Source organism: Scophthalmus maximus, chromosome 12 (assembly GCF_022379125.1).
Source record: "Scophthalmus maximus strain ysfricsl-2021 chromosome 12, ASM2237912v1, whole genome shotgun sequence".
Lineage (NCBI taxonomy): Eukaryota > Metazoa > Chordata > Actinopteri > Pleuronectiformes > Scophthalmidae > Scophthalmus > Scophthalmus maximus.
The window spans coordinates 7,925,001-7,944,119 of NC_061526.1; the positions used below are offsets into that span (position 1 = coordinate 7,925,001).

General features: G+C 45.8%; 3 protein-coding genes across 6 annotated transcripts in view; 2 read left to right on the forward strand and 1 right to left on the reverse strand.

Annotated features, from left to right (window-relative positions):
- The window catches only part of arhgap36 (Rho GTPase activating protein 36), a 34,638-nt gene extending 28,470 nt beyond the window's left edge, over positions 1 to 6,168 (forward strand). For 2 of the 4 annotated variants that reach the window (XM_035606799.2, XM_035606819.2), the window contains exons 7-12: positions 1 to 102; positions 204 to 352; positions 765 to 944; positions 1,084 to 1,172; positions 1,246 to 1,484; positions 2,402 to 6,168. The exon at positions 1 to 102 is cut by the window's left edge and continues 49 nt beyond it. In XM_035606799.2, the coding sequence (XP_035462692.2) occupies positions 1 to 102; positions 204 to 352; positions 765 to 944; positions 1,084 to 1,172; positions 1,246 to 1,484; positions 2,402 to 2,700 (1,058 nt within the window). In that variant the 3' untranslated portion in view covers positions 2,701 to 6,168. The remainder of the gene's footprint in view (positions 103 to 203; positions 353 to 764; positions 945 to 1,083; positions 1,173 to 1,245; positions 1,485 to 2,401) is intronic. The other 2 variants (XR_004784756.2, XM_035606811.2) reach the window with 2 other exon arrangements.
- Positions 5,006 to 12,648, reverse strand: usp12b (ubiquitin specific peptidase 12b). Its single transcript, XM_035607622.2, has 10 exons — positions 12,491 to 12,648; positions 10,915 to 10,995; positions 10,729 to 10,812; positions 10,270 to 10,399; positions 9,633 to 9,907; positions 9,082 to 9,158; positions 8,900 to 8,983; positions 7,723 to 7,920; positions 7,528 to 7,606; positions 5,006 to 7,367 (listed from the first exon to the last, which is right to left on the reverse strand). Exons 1-10 carry the CDS (start codon positions 12,536 to 12,538, stop codon positions 7,266 to 7,268), a joined length of 1,158 nt encoding a protein of 385 aa, XP_035463515.1. The 5' UTR covers positions 12,539 to 12,648; the 3' UTR covers positions 5,006 to 7,265.
- A 490-nt stretch (positions 12,649 to 13,138) lies between these two features.
- On the forward strand, positions 13,139 to 19,119 carry rasl11a (RAS-like, family 11, member A). Its single transcript, XM_035608389.2, has 8 exons — positions 13,139 to 14,026; positions 15,129 to 15,185; positions 15,306 to 15,388; positions 16,521 to 16,561; positions 16,652 to 16,781; positions 16,999 to 17,074; positions 17,809 to 17,885; positions 18,310 to 19,119. The coding sequence occupies exons 1-8, from the start codon at positions 13,864 to 13,866 to the stop codon at positions 18,454 to 18,456; spliced, it is 774 nt and encodes a 257-aa protein (XP_035464282.1). The 5' UTR covers positions 13,139 to 13,863; the 3' UTR covers positions 18,457 to 19,119.

The following is a 19,119-nucleotide window of genomic DNA, read 5'->3' on the forward strand; positions in this document are numbered from 1 at the left end:
ACAGCGTCCACGACGTGGCGGCGCTGCTCAAAGAGTTCCTGAGGGACATGCCCGACCCTCTGCTGCCCAGAGAGCTGTACCCGGCCTTCCTGCACGCCAACCGTACGCTCGGCACACACATGCACACACACACACACACACACACACACGCACAGACACCTTCGGTTCCACATGCGTGACATCACTTCCTCTTCCTCCTGCAGTGCTGAGAGGAGCCGACCAGCTGCAGTACCTGCAGCAGCTCCTCTACCTGCTGCCGCCCTGCAACTGTGACACGCTGCTGCGCCTCCTGACGCTGCTGCACACGGTGCAGAGCTTCGCCCAGGACACGGTGGGAACCCACGACGAGGAGGTATACGACACACACACACACACACACACACACACACACACACCGGCCGCCGCTGCATTTGTACACATGAAGAAGAGTTCACTCGCACAAAGGTTTTTGTCAGTTTAAAAAGAACTGACTGAGGAAAATAAAACAAATAATTTAGCAGATTTTTGTTGTGACCTGAGCCAATGGATGAAGATTATTTTCATCTGATCCACACTTTGCCTCCTCCTCCTCCTCCTCCTTATCCTCATCCTCATCCTCCTCCTCCTCATCCCCGTCCTCCTCCCTGTCGTCCTCCTCATCCTCATCCTCCTCCTCCTCCTCATCCCCCTCCTGCTCCCTGTCGTCCTCCTCCTCCTCATCCCCGTCCTCCTCATCCCCCTCCTCCTCATCCCCCTCCTCCTCCTCCTCCTCCTCCTCCTCCCAGATCCCCGGGAACAAGATGACGGCGGCGAACCTGGCCGTGATCTTCGGGCCGAACCTCCTGCAGCGGGAGCAAGGCGGCGGCGGCGGGGACGCGTGTCCCCACGCGATGTGCATCGAGGACAGCACGGCGATCATCAGCGTCACGCTGCTGCTTGTGCAGAACCACCGGCGGCTCTTCACGGTGCGTTAGGGACTCCATTTTCAAAATCGTACGATTCATCATTTATTATTATGAATCTCTCACAGAGACGATTTGAGCTTTCTGTGTGTGTGTGTGTGTGTGTGTGTGTGTGCGCTGGGTGTGTGTTTGCTTCCTCCAGGTGTCTGCCGAGGTGCAGCAGGAGGTGCTGATGAGTCTGATCCAGACCGACCCGGACATCATCGACTACCTGCTGCGGAGGAAACTCAGGTAACCATGACAACCAGTCCATCACTACATCAGCTCCTATATGATGTTGTCTGAACGTCTCCTCATCCCTCAGCAGCAGCAGCCACCTGACGGCGGAGAGCGGCGGCAGCGGCAGCGAGTCCGGGGGTCGCCGGGACACGGGGGCGTCCCTGGACTCCGTGGGGGCGTCCAGCGGGAGTCTGTCCCCCCTGGAGCCGCCCTCGCCGCTCTTCCCGCCCGACGGCAGCGGCGGCGAGGGCAGCCTGACCAGCGAGGTCTTCCTCAACGTGCTCAAACTGAACCAGAACCGGAAGCGGCAGGAGACCAGATACGGTCCGATACTCATACGTCATCGTTTTTTATTCTGAGACTCTGCAGGGAAATCGTCAGATGGTTGTAGAAGTGAAAGACCGATGGAAAAGCTACTTCACAATTATTATTTTCAAAATAATGAAAAGCAGGAGACAGTGGGACAAATAAAAACAGAGTATTCCACGACTATTTCTCTTCCTGCAGTAGGAGTCAAACTTTTGCAGGAGCTTTTGGGAATTTTGTGACTGGATTATAAACGTCACAGCAGCACCACCTGGTGGTGACGGACGTGATGGTTGCTTCAGCAGCTTCATATCTACTGACTGCTGTTTCTAACATTTACATTTTCTCCGTAAAAAACATGATTTTGATTCTAAAATAGTTAAATTTTTTGGTATCATGTCAAACATCGGACATGGATCTTTGACAGAACATGTTTTTATCCACATTATAAATAGTTTTATTTCTTTAAAGTAAAATATTCATGTTTAAGTTTCTATACTTTGTACTCACAGAGGTTTTCTTCCTTCTCCCAGGTTTTTCTCCAAGTAAATGGATCATTTAAATTATTCACATTTACAAAATTATATGTATAATTATAAAAGAAAAAGAAAATATTTAATACTTGAGTCAATAAAATGGTCGACTGATGATCCATGTTTTTGTTGTTCACATCCAAGAGAGGTGGAAATAATATTGACCTCTGACCTTCAGAATAAAAGCACAGATTAAAAACCAGTGTCATTGAAGGTCAGATTATAATGCATTTTTTTATGAATCAGACACGGTGAGAGGAACTAATCAATGATTATATTTTTTACCAAATTTAGTTTAATAATAGTTTTGTGCTGATTTCCAAAAGTCTTATGAAGTATTTTTTTATGACATAAAAGTACCGGGAACAGTTTGAGAACTCTGTCTCGTCTCCCTCCCTCCAGGCGACGCCAATCCGGGCAAATCCATCCGCCACATTCGTCAGTTCCACTCGCACCACAACCTGCTGAGCCTGGCCCAGCCTTCCTCCTCCTCCTGCTCCTCCTCCACCTCCTCCACCTCCTCCTCCTCCTCCTCCTCCGGCCCGCTGGGCTCCGCCCTCAGCTTCTCCAGCCTGAGCGGTTCGACCGAGAGCAGCATCTGGGTGAGGCAGGCGCCGCACGACGACAGCAAACCGTCGCCCGCCGCCAACTTCTGGGACTTCTTCACCGGCAAGGGGTCCAGCTCGGAGACGATGGTATGAAGGAAGGACGAGGGAGAGAGGAGGAAGACGAAGGGAGAGATGGAGGATGGGAATGTTTGTATCTTGATGTCAGAGGTCAGGAGGTCAGAATCAAAATGGTTCCTGTTACATTTACTGAAACGTTTATTTTTTAAGATAAAAAACATCTCTGTTTTGGGAAAACCTCTCAAATGCAGAATTCCAAACGTTCCTTATTGGAAGTTGGACTTTGTAACCCCCCCTTTTTTTCTTTGGCACCTCTTGAACGCAGGACGTTTATGAAAAAACGTGAAGAATGAAGTGTCCGAGTACAGTAAACACTCGGAAAAACTTTCCGAGTCGATGTTGAAGAGGAAAAGATTTGAATGAGACCTGGACGTACGAGAAGAAGAAGAAGAAAAAATCCTGCGTATGAGATTATCTGGAAGTGGATGCAGTAATAATTTCAATGTGTATAATATGTACATGATGTATTCATGAGTTTACAAAACAAATATATTGTGTAACTAGCTGTAGCGGCTCAAACTCGACTGACCTTTCACCCGCAACCATCCCAAACACCGGATGTTCCTCCGCGATTCAACTTTCAATGACTACAGACAAAATATCCTAAAATATTAAACTGTGAGGAAATACAACGAATTTTGAATCTGCAAATTTATCTTTTTTCCCCCCTGCAAAGTCTAGTTTCTATTGTAGAGTTTCAAGGTTGATGTTTGTTTTTGCTTTTCAAAAAAAGTCTTTGCGATGAAATTTCATGATTGTTTGATGATCGCTATTTTTCCATATGATTCATTATCTATAATCTCTCACGTTGGAGCGACGTCGTTCCAAAAGCATTTTTAATGACTTTACTTCGTTATGATGAAGTGCTTTTGAAACAGAAGTTATGTTGCCTCACTATTTCAAACAAAGTCACGTTTCTCAACCTTGTACAGGAAAAACTGTGGAGGGAAAAAGAATGTTGAGGTTTTTAAAATGTGTAACTTTGCTTCGGCCACAAGAGGGAGACATTCACCACGTGTTCCGGTTTGTGCCAAACGGGTGGAAACTTTGCTGTTGTAAAATTCCAAGATGTTTCTTGTCTTACAGAGATTTTCCTTCACTTCTCCTCTTTTTCATTTGTTTTCAACGTAGAGAAAAAACGTCATACATATATATTTTTGTCCTTTATCCTTCCATATCACTGTTAACTCAATGAAGGGGCGAAGACTTGAACTTGCAGAGAATTAAACGTCAAACAACTTCCTCTTTGTCGTTTGATGAATATTGATGAATTCGCTGCAGCAGAGGAGGAATAATATCTCCACTTATTTAGTTCCATATAAAAAAAATTCATACAGTATTAGAGTCAATTGAGTGTTTGGAGGATTAGTTTTTTCGTTTTTTTGGAAACTGAGTCATCCACCTGTAAGTTAATATCTCGTTTAACTCTAATTATTTCCCCATCATGTTTTTTCCGGTTTTAACCCTAAATTTGGGGAATTAATGTTAAGAAGCAAAATTATTTTAAGGTGGGAAAAAAAAAATTTTTTTCAATCTGACGTTAACTAATTTGATTAAGCAGGTTTCTTTATGAATTACTGGTCACTTGTTACTAAAATACTCAGAGTTCAAACTTTGTGAGAGACATATTTGAAGCATCACTGTGAAATATAATTTTCTATCTGTATTTAATATCTAATTTCTTCAACCACCAAATTATAATTCAAAACTAAAAAGCTGATGGTGGATTCACATGACTGTTTTTCGTACCAGTCAGACCAGCTAATTTTAATAGGGGCCGTTTGTTTTCAGTCTTCCTGTGATGCCAGAGGGGCGGGGCTTATAAATATTCATTCACTAACCAGAATAAAAAAAACACTTCAGAGACACGACAACGTTCCGCATCAAGATCAGTCGACGATTTTCGAGCAAGCAATTATTTATATTCCAATAATAATAATAACATCTGTATTTATGTACATCATCATCAACATCATCGTTCGTCACAAACTTCCAAACAAAAGTTAAAGCAAAAATAAATCCTCAGTGTCCAGAGCCGCCTACACGAGAACGGTAGACGATTCAAATTAGTTCAATATATCAAAACAGAAACATCAAAGAAAAGGAAGTTAACATAAACATTCGTAATAATTTTAATAATATTTAAATAAAAGAGCCTTTAAAAAAAAAAAAAAGTACATGGATTTTCAAAGCAAACACTTCAGCCGACGCGTTCACAATTCCGTCGACTACCATGAGAACTGCATTTCATTTTCCTTCCACCGGCTCCGAACCGGAATCTGTGGACGTCCGTCTGCCACACGACGACGACGACGAGGCATTTTTGTGCTTATGTTTATGAATTATTTTTTTTACTATGCATGAAGGAAATGTTCCCTTTTTTTTTTTTTAAAGGCTTAAAAATTGAACACATCATTCGGTGGATATAAAGGAGTCCACAGATTCTGCTGGTGCCTGGATTATATAACTTGTTTCATTTCTGACCTCGTGAAAGTGGATCGACCCCCGGAAAAAAAAACGTGTCACGTCATCGTCCCATTACGAAGGTTAGTGGAAAAGGATACATAGTGTTGACTTTGACTGAAGTTTCATCGTCTCCTCCCGTCGTTCGCGAGACCTTCGAGAACGCGACTCTTTTGCGGCTGTAGTGACAAATGTTTAAACGCTGTAAATGTCTGTGGATTTACCGACAATGTTTTGAACGTCACATCGCCCACGATCACCGTCCCGGGAACGTTTCAGTCATTGACTCCCATCATGTGCAAAAAAAGGAAGAGAGGGAGGGAACAGATCGGAAACCCTAACAGAGTCTATCAATAATCGGTCGTTTCGTTATAAAGTTTTATTTTAAGCTAAGAAGCCAATTTAAGATTTGTAACGTAAATAAACATCACAAAAATAAATGAATTGTCCAAGCGTTGTAAGTCGAGACCAATCTGAGATGTTTAAGACCCGTGGTTCCACCAGAGGAGTTTAGTTCTTCCGGTCGAAAAACCAAAAGTAAAAAAAAGTCCTGGGTCACTATGGATGCTTTTTAACCTTCCTCCTGTAAAAGACCTTTGAGACGCTGCGTTCAGGGACCGCGAGACGCCGTGATGTAAAAGAGGCTGCTGGTAAATCCAACACGATGTTATTGAAAATGCTTTGAGGAGACACGGAGCGACCGAATCCAAACAGTGTTTCACAGGTCGAGCAGCAGCAGCACGAGTTTTATTTTTACTGTACATTTTAACATTCATATAATACTTGACCTGCTGCCCAGGGCCACTCAAGCTGCTGCGGAATATAAACAAGAGAGATGAGAGAAGCGAGCGGGCTTCCACTCAACTTTCCATCTGCTGCCGGCGCGGGCTTGTTCGTTAAATCAGAGGCAGCTTGGTCGGGCGGAGCTCGGCAGTGTGTTCGTACATAGTTCGAAAAACATACATGTCGCTGATCGGGAGGTTCGAGTCGGGGGAGGACGAGTAGAAAGTTTAGAAAGACTTCAGGTTTTGGTGTGTAGTGACAAAGAAAAAAAGTATTTGTCTCTTTGTGTGACGCTTTTAAAATGCACCAAAAATTAAACAAGCCTTGAAAAGTCAAACTGCAAAAGACCAAGAAAAGTCGGTTCATGTTACTGAAGCACGTTTGGTTTCTTATTTTTTTGCCGCGGTGGCACCAAATGTGACCCGTGAATACAACTTCCACTTTCACTGTTTAGCTAATTTACGTCTATATATTTTTTAATCTAACCAGATTGTCCGTGAGCGTTAAGGCTCATTGTTTTAGTTTTAACAACAACATATTTGGGCTTAAACGACCTCGACGGAGATTTAACGCGAAATCAAACGTAGCAGTCGTCGTAAATGTTTAAATTACACTTTCTGAAAATGCTGACTTTCTCAAATTTTCACTTAGCTTTCAAAATTAAAGGGTAAGAGCCATGTATGTCGGGCGCATCCACACCTCGTTCTGCCCGTTAAAACACTGTTGTTAGCACCGTTTAATGAAAAGAACACTGGGGCTAGCATCGCTGCGGTCGCTAACACTTTCAGGTTAGCTAACCAATCGCTAGCGGACGCGTTTATTTGGTGAATGTGAAGCGTTTCGTTAGCCTCACGCTCGCTGCGGGAAGCTAATTTAGCAGGTTGTTATATGCACACGGGGAAAAGAAACGCTAAACCGCGACTCGGATGACTGGCATCCTACGAAACAGCTGATTGGTCCGTCTGCATCGCCGCGCACACGGGCCGGCGTCAGCCTCGTGGATCGGCGTCACTCGCAAGTCGTCAGCAGCCGACGCCACAGTGCAAAGCGAGTGTTACACAATCGGCCATCTTGGGGGTTTTTGTCAAGGTGCTCTGTCGCAGTTTGGGCTCGGGGGGGATTTGAACGGATGGTAATCCAGGAGGCTGCCACGCCACCCCGCAATCTGTCTCAACCAATCAGGAGCGGGAGCGCTCCATCCGGTGCCCAGTCTCCGCCTACAGGGGGAATAAACGCCTGGATACTTATGTGAGCGTACTGGGCGTAGCCGGTAGCCCCTCCCCCTCTGTTGATTGACAGTCTGTTGAGGATCCCCCTCCCCCCCGCTGGCTGGTTCAGTCTCTGGACTGGTAGAACAGGATGTATCCCGACTCCGAGTTCTTGGAAATGTCCGACGTCAGTCCATAGAACTCCTCGATCGCCTGCGCGTCAATTTTCTACGAGACAAGAAGACTAATTAGTTTAGCTTAGCATTAAGACCAGAAGGAGGCGGAGTCTGGCCTCTCTTCAGAGTTTAACATTACATATGTGGATGACAGGACAGCCCCTGTCATCAAATATTTATATATTGTTAATGTAAAAAATGATATTTCTTACCTCCACGATGTCGTCGTCAAACAGCAGCCAGAAGCCATGGCTCTTGACGATGGTGATGTAGTGACCTCGGTTGGGGCCGCTGCAGAGGAAATCATATTGAATCAGTCAAATCACCTACAATATTTTTATTGATTTGTAATTGTTAACATTCAAAAAATTAATAATATATAATATATAAATATATAAATGACCAACCTGCCACAGTGAACGACAACGGCCACCAGGTCGTACATGCGATCGGGGTTGGTGGCGTCGCCGGACGTGTTGAAGAGGCGGAGCTCCAGCGGGAAGACGACGCGGTAAGACAGCTTGGTGTAGCGGTGCAGCTGGTCCATGTACTTGAAGCGCTTCAGGTGGAGGGCGAGGATCATCGGCAGCTTCTTCACCCTCATCCTGATGGAGGAGGCGCAGACGGAGAGAGGGTTTAATGATGTCTGGTCTCAACAGGAAGAAGAAAACTCCCTGTTAGGTTTTAAATAACTAAAGCTCAGTAGGAAAACCCCACGAGGGGGCCGAGTCGTCCCTGACAAACACTAGGGCTTAAAGCTTTTCCATGCCGACACAGTTACTGCTCCAGACCGACCAATGGAGCAGCAGCTTCCTGCTCAGTGTCAGTGTGAGGCGGAGGCGTCGGAACTCTTTCGGAGCTAATGGATTGTTAGCTGGTGTTAACGGTCGTTCATGTCAAGGTGAAGACAAAGAGCCCCGTCCGTCATTGCCTGGATCAACAGGAAGCCCCCCCCCCCCTTCGACTGGTTGCTATAGCAACACCAGATGTGCTTTCTAATGGAACAAAATTGTAAACACATTTGAGTGGTTCGTGCTTCTTCGTGGTGGACGCCACCTGAGAGGATCCGTTTTCAAAACAGACATAAATCTGTAACACAAGGTTTAATATTTGTGTCTGAAACTTCCATTTTACAACTAAACAATGAAGTCATGGTCATATTTGTAAGTTTATATACAAATAAACACGTGACTTGTGTTAGTTAGGGCTGCAGCTTACAATTATTTTTATTATCGATTAATCGATCGCTTGTTTGGTCCTTAAAATTTCAAAATTTAGACGCTGATCAGAGAATTTTGGCCTCTATTCCCCCCATAGAAAGTACTTAAACCGATTTATCGATTAACTCAGTAGACGATCACCGATTGGTTAATTGAGTCAATGGTTATTAGAGGTAACAATTATCCTGTCATTGTCAGAAATGGATTGATCGTGTATCGGTGTCTGTTCCTCGTCTGTGATTACATTACATTACTGGACGTAGCTGCAGCCGTGAGCGTGAACCACAATATTCTCCATTCACGAAATTCGTACAAGAATTCAATCACGTCGATTTATCAACCGCAAAAATTTGACGTCGCTCACCTCTTCTGCGCTTCCTGTTTACTGCGACACTGCTCACAGTAGTACTTGTATTCACTACACAACGTTTCCGTGTTGCTGAAGCCTCTGTTCGCGAGACACAAACACACTTGTCAGATAAACTGCCATCATCATCATCATCATAATATATCCATCATGTTTCTGCTGATTGCTGCTCGTGTCACCTGAGACAGTGCGTGATGGAAGTGTTCTGCTCCACGTCCACCGACAGATCCAGGAAGTCCTCGTCTTTACTGCTGACCTGGGGTCAGAGGGGAGAGGTCACCGAAGGGATTAATCGACTAATCAGTTGGTCGCTGCCAAACTTGTTTCTGCCCCTTTTACCCACAATGCTCCGTGTTTATTGGATAAACATCTGGACTGTTTCTCAAATGCCTGAAAACATTTTGTACTTTTATTTATCGTAAATATAAAAGATTATGTTACTCCTGGTTTCATGTCGGGATTGCAACACAATCTTTCACCAGGTGAGACCCGGCCCCCGAAAACGCCTCTGTCCTGCACTCTGATTGGCTGCAGTTGTATCTGATTCGTGTAGATATTTAGCTTGTTAGGAAATCAAGAGTAAAGGAGGCTAGTTCCAAAATTTGTCGGCGAGTGGAAAATCGGACTACAAATCGTGTCGTGTGGTAAATAAATCATTCTTTTTCTTTTCTCAAAACAGGTGGAGCTTCGTCCGAAGTGTGACCCCCGTGGCCCGTCGCCGGTCACTCACAGCTTCACAGTTGAGGCAACGCGTCTCGTTGGTCAACGTTCCCTGGAAGATCTCGTGGACCCAAGTCTGTTGTTGCGTCTCCTTTCCTCCTCCTCCTCCTCCATCGCCGTCTCCTCCTCCTCCTCCGCCCTCACTTCCCCCCCCTCCGTTCTGCAGCAGCTTCCCATTCTGCTGCCGCTCCTGGCTCTTCTCCTCCTGCAGCAGGTCGGCGATGGTGTTTAGGAGGTAGTTGAGGAACTCGTGGGCGTCCTGCTGCATGTAGTTGTCGAACAGCTCTGATGTGGGGAAAGAAAGAAAAAACCATATGAGAGAGAAGTGGAAAGAGACAGATGGATAAAAAAGACAGATGGGGAACGGAAAATAAACAAGGTGAGCACATGTTGGCGAGGAGGAACGGAATGAGCCAATCAAAACACCGGGACTTTGGCTGACAACTTTATTTCCTCAGCTGTGAGTATCCCCCCCCCCCCGACTCCGTCTTCCCTCTTCTCGCTCGTCAAGCCAGTCGACTCAGCTGCTCGGTCGGTTTGAAAAAACAAATAACTGAGGAAATAAAATTTTCCAGAAAACTGAAAGCGTCTGTCAAAAAAACGGCACAACAAAGACGCAGCGATCGGTTGTTTCATAGCGTTACTACCGTTTTCCTTTCGCAGCCGCGAGATGAACTTCTTGGGCGGGATGACGCCGACCTTCTTCTTCTGCGTGGCGATGCTGTTGAACAGGTCCGACAGGCAGGTGAGGAGCGACTCCTTACGACGCGGCTGCACCTGCGGAGGAAGAGGACGAAGAGGAGAAAGTCACGCCTGTCGCATCTCGTAAGTTACAAATCAAGATTTGCAGATACTCTAATAACGGATTAACTATTTATTTTCCCCTAATAAATGCTGGAATGTAAAAAAAAAAATGTTCAGTGTCACATAAATATTCGTAACTTTTGTAATTGATTATTTTTGTGGCTATTATATTCATGCAATGGTGAAACATTTGGCAAAATAAATGAAACACTGTAAATAAAACCAGCCAAATGTTTCATTTTAACCAGTTTGCCCATACAATTTTCATTTCGGCGCGTCCCTGATATCGTCTGGTCGCTCACCTTGTACGCCAACACCTTCTCCCTGAACGGCCGACAGAAGTACAGCGCCTGCAGCACCGAGTTACAGTAGCAGGTGTTGCCAAACTGGAAACAAAAACAAAAGAAATGAACATTAGAAATATATTTCCCAGAAGGACGATGACGACAGGAACTGTGTGTACATGTGTGTGATTGACGGTCACTCACGTTGACCAATCCAAAGTAGTGTTCGTTAACGGGAAACTGTTCCGGTCCGATCTCCTTTTCCAAGGCGGAGGCATTGGCGCCCTGGAGGAGGAAGGAGGAGAGAGGAGAGACGCGGTCAGAAAAAATATTCTCTCGAACATTTGTTCTTCATTATCATAATTTTTCCTAAACGCTGTAATGACATAATCTGCGCTTCATTTCCTCCTCATTGTTTTCTGGTGTTTCCTGCTTCTCCGTTCTCTGCAGCTGTTTCCTGCTTCACGTCCTACGATTATCCACACACACAGATTTGATATGAGTTTATATACATTTAATATTAGTATATTAATAATATATAGTAATATTAGCACACGACTAAAACCTGACACAGATGAGAAATACAGTTTTAAAAGCAGAGTTTCTATAGGGATAAAATATTGTATTAAGGCAACACAGAGGATGATGACCGTAACAGTGATGATTACTCATCATCACGCTGCATCACTTCACCTCCCATCCCAGCTTGGGATGAATAAATTATCTATCTATCTATCTATCTATCTATCTATCCGCCTCTTCCCTTCATCACCAGACAAATGGATTTTTCACAAAGAATAAAGAGCTCGCGGGCAGAAAGTGGCAAACATGAAACCAGTGCCGCAGCCTGTTAGTGTTGGTCTGGTGGGACACGTGTGTGTGTGTGTGTGTGTGTGTGTGTGTGTGTGTGACTGAGTAAGAGCTCAAAACACACACACACACACACCAGAATAAGAAGCAGAATCCGTCGTGGCGTCTGTCGCCTCCGAAATGTTCAGCGATAAATTACAGTCACAAGTTAATCCTGTCGCTTTAATCTCCCCGGTGTGTGTGTGTGTGTGTGTGTGTGTGTGTGTGTGTGTGTGTGACTCAGCTACAACACGATGAGAACAACAACAACACGAAAGAGAAGAACAAGTTGCAGCGATTGGACCTTGTCACCCTTGACCTCCCACTTAACAACCTGTTGCACCAAAACTTCCGATTGGTCACGAAGCAGCACGCTGACCCTGACCTTTGACCTGGCTGCATTTCCCCTCCGCATTTAACCCCACAAATATTCTACAGTGTAAAGAGACGTGCCGTGACGGGAAGCTGGGGACGTCTCCATCAGTTCCACATGAGGTCACCGCGGTGTGCGTGTGTGCGTGCGTGTGTGAGAGACAAACGAGCTGCGGTTGGCCGGAAAGAGCCGAACTGCGAGCAACTTCACAACAGTCCGTCGGGCTGTAGCATGCTAAGCTAAGCTAAGCTAGCTGGTAGGTCGGACCGACGGTGGGTCGCCCCTGCCCTTCCCGAGTAAACAAACCGCCGGTACCGGGGAATACACCGCGGAACCAGCCCCGGTTCGCTCGCACCGACCACCCCCCCAGTTAACCCCCTCCTCCACCGTATCCACGGAGCCGGCTCCCGCAACTTCCCGTGTTATTATCACGTTGCTAGCCGCGCAGCTAGCTTAGCGTCCTGGCTGCCACTTCCACCCGCCCGGGCACCGGACAGAGCCGCGGGGGGGGGGGGGGGACACGGACACCGGCGGCGCGGCCGAACCTCGGCTCCTTACCATCGTACAAATCGAGGCGATCTTTCGGACTGTCATCAGTATTTCCATCCGCGCGCCGCCATGGTGGACCGAACCCCGAAGATGAAATGTTGAGGAGCCGCTGCGGAGTTTCCGGGAGAGCCGTCCGCCCCTGGTGGTTACCACGGTCAAGTCAGGGAGGGCGGCACGAACCCACTTCCGGTCTGTTCGTTTCAAAATACAATAATAGTAATGATGACAATACGTCTGATACTATGTTATTATTGCTATTTATTGATTTATTATATTATCGTAATTCTGTAGTAGTTCACTTTTTATTAATGTCATTATTATTATGTTATTGTTGTTATTGTTATAATTATTAAATGTACTACTACTTTAATATAAAACTTACATACCAATATAGTATAAACTTTAAAATGATTTTAATAAGTGCACTATTATTATTGCTACTGCTATTATTTACTATGTAATAATAATTATTGTTGTTGTTGTTATTTCTAATGTGATTTTATTGTTTTGTATTGAATTGTCATTATTATTACATTTTGTAATATTTTCTTTATATAAATCACGGATTTGTTGATATTTATTGCTACTGAAAGTAGCTTTACAAGCTAATAATATCTAATTTAAAGAATAAGCTAAATGTTTTTACTTGTCACGTTTTATTTTGAAGGCGAAATAGATCGGTTTCCGGGTGCTTCTGTTTTACTTCATGCTGCTTCCTGTTGTCCGGCCTGGAAGCTGAGGGAGCGTTCGTTTGTTCGTTTCTCAACACGGGGATAGAATAGGCGGGCGGTAAAAACAAATTTTAAAAAAACAGGTACTGTGGTGAGTGACAGTTTGGACGTTGTTTTATTTTCTCTGGACAAAATCCAGTGAAATTGGAAATAATCTCGGTCCATTATGTGAAGATTTATTATCATAAACCTGTAATTTCCTACTTGCACCATGAAGGTTAATGACGTCTGAGTCCAGGCTGGAAAGATGAATCCCAGTTTAGCCTGGTCCCATGGGAATATCGGAGGGGACGGTTCAGGGTCTTACACCCCTCCCTCCCTCCCCCTGCCCTCTGTGCGCACTCGGGACGCCTGTGGAATCAGTGCGGGTGAAACCTTTTCCCCAGCAGCCAGTGGAAAAAAGAAACTTGGAATACTAAGGAATAGATTTTGGGAATACTGGATCTCCAAGAAGGAGAAGAAGAAAAAGGGGGATGACGTTAGAATGAAGCAGCTTTGTCGCCAAGAAGACTCGGATTCCCGCGGAGGTCCGGAGTGATCTCGTCTTCTCCCTGCTGCAGGAATACCATGGGAATATTGGAGTGATTTTTTTTCTTCTTCTTTCTGGTCTGAGGGAGCGGACGGGAGGGGGGAGTGGGGAGGGGGGGCTCAATGCGGCTGACTGGCGACCCGGCTGCACCGAGAACCATGAGCAGCGGCGGGTCGGGCAACTTCCTGCTGGTCCCCATCCCGGAGTACCCTCCTCTGCTGGACTGCGTCCCCAACAAGACGGTGAAGATCGTGGTGCTGGGCGCGAGCAACGTCGGGAAGACCGGTATGGAATCATATCTTTCATAATAATAATCCCCCCCCCCAAAAAAAGGTTTACCCCTTTAATTATATTCAAATCTATATGAGCAGGGAGGAGGTTTTTCCACACAGGAGCTCAAACTGTAATGGCTCAACATGATAATAACCACACATTAATGTCATCATGGAGTTTGTTATTGTGAGGAGGTCTTTGTGTTTAGTAATATATAAATGTATAAAAGTGTAAAAGCTGGCAAAAGTGATGGGGCTAAACTAACCCTGGACGCCAGGGGGAGACATTTCCCCTTCTACACGTTGTCGTTGTAAAACCGTTATTTAGCTCTTTTATTTCATATTTAACTTGTGGAATAAACAATCGGAACCATAACGAAGCGTAAATAGAATGACACAATATGAATTATAAATATACTTAATAACAAGTGAAAGTCCTAAAGTGTAAGTGAGGGGCCCAAAAGTAATCGAGCTGCTTGATGGGAATTGTAGGATTCTGGATTATTGGAGCCTGGAAAACAAGATTTTTTTGTCTTTTTGCTGCTTTTGGTTTTGTTTTGACTTTTTTGTTTTTAGTTTTTTGTAAATCCCATAAGTTAATAAAAGTGCAACACTTCTTTAGTGGCGCAGAATTTTCCCTTAATACTCCAACGGGAACAAGTCTGCAAGAGTTGGAAAAAGAACATAGTCCAGAATACAAATCCACCAGTGATTGATTAGACAATCATTTACCAACTATGAGAGGCGACGCATGAAGGATTTCGACATGATCGTGATTCCCAGAACCGGTGAATCATTCTCCCTCTGAGCAGACTTTGGGTCTGTTTGTTTAGCTCATCTCTCTGCTGCCATGAAAGTCCTCGAAATCAATGAAAAGAGTTATTTGTCAGGGAAAAACGTGGAAAATTCCTTCAATGCTTAATGGTTATATAGGTCAGTAGGTCGCAGCAGGTCATAAATCACAGATTTAATGTCGTACACACTGACGCCTAGAGAAAACTGTCATGCACAAGCTGAACTCTGAACAGTCCTGATTACTAAGATATGAATTTCCTCACTTTAATTTATTTCGTTTTTTTTATCCCTGATCCCGACTTTTCCTGTTTCCTCTGCAGCTCTGATCGTCAGGTTTCTGACCAAGAGGTTCATCGGGGATTATGAAGCAAACACCGGTGAGTTTTTTGTGTCTCTGAAATATTTAGCAGAGTAAGCGTCGATCCATTCTCCCCGTTTCACCTCATTCATCCGTCCATCCCCACCCCACCCCCCCGTCTGTTCTCGTTTCTCCCCAGGAGCGCTCTACTCCAGAAAGGTCACCCTGGACGGGGAGGAGGTGTCGCTTCAGATCCAGGACACCCCCTGCGTCGCTCTCCAGGTACCTCCCGGAATACCCCTGAGCGCCGCCGCCGTGTTTCCATCCCAGAGTTTCCGTGTGCGCGGAGCGGCTGGACAGAAACGGCAAACCTCTTCTGCGCCGAGAACTTTTCTAGAAAGCGAAAGAAATCAAAGAAAAGTTCCAAAAGCAACGGCGTCATTTCCTGCCTTGTGTCTAAAAGTTGAATCAAAGGGAAAAAAACTTCCAGTTTTATCTCAAAGCAATTTGAGGAAAAAGGTATTTGAAGTGGGAGAGGAAGTGACCTTCGTGATGAGTTTAATGAGAGCGACGTGCCTCCGCCGTCTGTTTACCAAACCCTGAAGCCTTAGAGCTGCTCATTTCCTACGAGGGGTGGGGAAAGATAACGGAGGGGAGAGGGTAGAAGTTCTACTCCCTCCCGGCAGGACGCAGGAGGATGGCGACGGGTGTTCCAGAGATTAGGGAAGAAATAATTGGCGTGTGGAGGAGGAGCGGACGAGTTACTGGGCTTCAGTTGCCCATCTTGAAGTTTAATTGCCCCTGAACCTGACGACCGGGTGGTCCGGCGGGTCAGGAGGAGACGGAGGTTCATGATCTGAAACAGCTGGTGTGTGTGTGTGTGTGTGTGTGTCCATGAACAGCACCAACTCTTCGTGTTCGTTTAAGCTGCACAGAAAAATGGTTTTGGAAAGTTGTGGGTCAATGTTTTCGAAAAGTCAGAAGCTGTCTCCCGATACCGGGGATCGTCCCGTTCGGTGGCTACGCTTGAAGACTGATGACGCGACAGGCTCCTTCCAACGCGACCTTCCATTCCAACCAACGGATGGATGCTAAAATAATCTGCATCGCCCCCTAGTGGCTGGATGGCGGAATATGTCTTAAACACCGCCTCCTCCATGTTAATGAATGGGCCAAATTAGCCGTCAAAGAGATTTTTCCCAAAGACGGTTTGTGTCATTTAAGGTAGCTCTTCTCACACTGATGTACGTTCACGTGTGCATGTTTCTTATCAGTTTGGCTTTCATCAGCTGTTTGAAGATATGAAAAGGGGGTGAACGGTCGTGATGGACAGTTGAGACTGTCGCAATCGGTCGATCGTATGATGAATAGTCGGCAGACTAACAGATCATACCCTCACTCTCTGTCCTCGCAGGACGACGCTGAGGGCCTGTACTGCCAGGAGCAGATCAACAGGTCAGAGACGACGTATGAAAATGACCTGGACATTCATTTTCGAACGGACTAATATCTTGTAATTACCGTATTATAAACTTCCCCCTGCAGGTCGATCTACTGGGCCGACGGCTACGTGCTGGTTTTCTCCATCACGGACCACAACAGCTACCGGACCATCCAGCCACTCTACCAACACGTCCGGCGCATCCACCCGTCGGGAAACATCCCGGTCATACTCGTCAGTATATCCTCCAGTGTGAACCCGATTCATACATTTGTTTATTTGGGATTTTTCTGAATGTGCTCGGGTCCAGCGGTTTCCTCGTCTTTCAAATGCTTTAGATTATCCAGACGAATTGCATCGAAGTCCATAAAGGAACAGACATAGAAGCAGTCGCCCGCTAACCCTTAATCCCTCTAATGCAATCTGCTCTGTAATCTGAAATCCCATGCAGGTCGGCAACAAGAGCGACCTGCTCCGCGCCCGGCAGGTGCCCGCGGACGAAGGCGAGACGTTGGCGGCTTCGTTAGGTGGGATGTCCTCCTCCTGCTTCTCCTTCCTCTTCCTCCTCCAATCATACGATCCTGCGAACACATATAACAGATAGAATATAGATGTAATGGTTTTGATACTGTAGTCGCTAAGAGGGAAGTACGCAGCTCAGGTTTGGAGACCAGATTCTAAACCTGACCCAAAACCCAAACCTATGAAATTGCTTATATAGCATATTTCCTACGTTAGACCAATAGTTTGGGCTCTGCTTTGGTAGGAGAACGCTAACGCTACGTTCATACTCACGCGAGTAAACACACAAACATGAACATACGCCCGTTCTCTGTCGAACCACGCAAATATTTTCGCAAACTTTGTGTCCTTGACACGTAATCCATGAAAATTTTAGTTTTTGTGTTTAATGTCTAAAGTGCAAACGTTCATGGTTCCCAGAGGATCCACTCACTACAAGCCAACTCAGTTTTCATTCTCAACTCGAAGACGTTCAAAGGCTCGGCGCCAGAGTGTTTTGTCGTCTCTGAGAAATGTTATCCTAGAACTTCTGTATTTGACAGAATTTACCACGGTAGCCGGTTTCGTAAATGCATGCGACAGATGTTGATTCGAACCATAACAGCGGCTCGTTCCTCCGCCCGCTCCCGTGTATTTCAAGCTATGTCCCGCGTGCCGCGTAATGAGCGAGGAATGCCGAGCGCTATCTGGAAGTGATAGTAAAGATAAGTGTTGACCTGAATCCTGCCTCCGTTCGCAGGAGGAGTTTACTTCGAGGCCTCGGCCAGAGAAGACCACGAGGGAGTCCACGGTGCCTTCCTGCATCTCTGTCAGGAGGTGGGACCTTGTTTCCGTTGTTGCTATTCATTGGTTCGATACTCGGTAAAGATGGTTTTAGCTGCAGTACCTTTAATAACAAAGATGTCAGGACACCGAACCTCGGGGAGTTCCACTTCCTCTGGGATCTCAGACCTCAGGAAGTTTCCCACTGATGCCCAGAGTCACCAGATGATACAAAAATACCACATATCTGTAAGACAGAAAGAGGGCGACCAGCCCACCAAGGACTGTTCTGTATATTTGTGTTTCCGTTGGACTAATAGCAGATTTCGCCCCAGGCTCATGACATCTATGTTTAGACCGACTGTTTCCTTTGTGCTATTTTGAGGAAGCAGATTCCCAGCATCCTTTCACTTTAGCCACATCTTTTTTTCTCCCTTGACTTTATTGTGGCGAGTCACCGTGTTCTCCTTCCTCCCAGGTGATCCGAGCACTGGGGGGAGGCAACGGGGAGAAGAGGCGGGGCGGCCTCCACCTGGCCAGACCCAAATCCCCCAACATGCAGGAGCTGAAGAGGAGGTTCAGGCAGGTCCTCTCCTCCAAGGTCAAGTCGGCCACCACTCTCTGACCACGGGACGGCGACCCCAAAACAAACAAGATGGCGGCAAGGCACGTGGCACGTATACACAAAGAGGATTGATTTTTTTTAAGGACAGCTGAAGAAAAGAGGCCAAGTCGACGTCTTCACATGGAGACAAAGAGCGAATCGAGTTTTCCGGCAGCGAGTCTCGAGTCAACGCGACCTCGTCCCGGGCTCAAGTACAACAGGAAGGAGCGGACACGTCACACAAAAACGTTGAACAGGATGAAACGTGTCGCCGTGTTCAACCGTGAGGGATCTTCACTGACCGTCTTCGATCCTCCGACGCAATTCATGTCTCAGTTTTCTTGAGGCCTAAAAGTGAATCAAAGAATTGCTGATTTCACCCAGTCAACCAATTGTCAAGGAAACAGAAGACGTTTGTTACAAATTCAGAATTGTTATTTTTTTCGTCTTTCTTTATGGAACTATAACTGACGGACGCCATAAATTGACGATATCAAATTAAACGAAACGCGAGTGTCTGTCCCCTTGTGTCGCAGAGCGCCGATAATGACAACATATGTCTGGACCAAAACAGGAAATGACCCGGAGACGAACGCCGACATATGACGACAGGGAGCGAGGAGGAGCAGAACGAGGCAGAGGGGCAAATATGGAAGAAATAATAAAAACGCAATTAGACTCAAA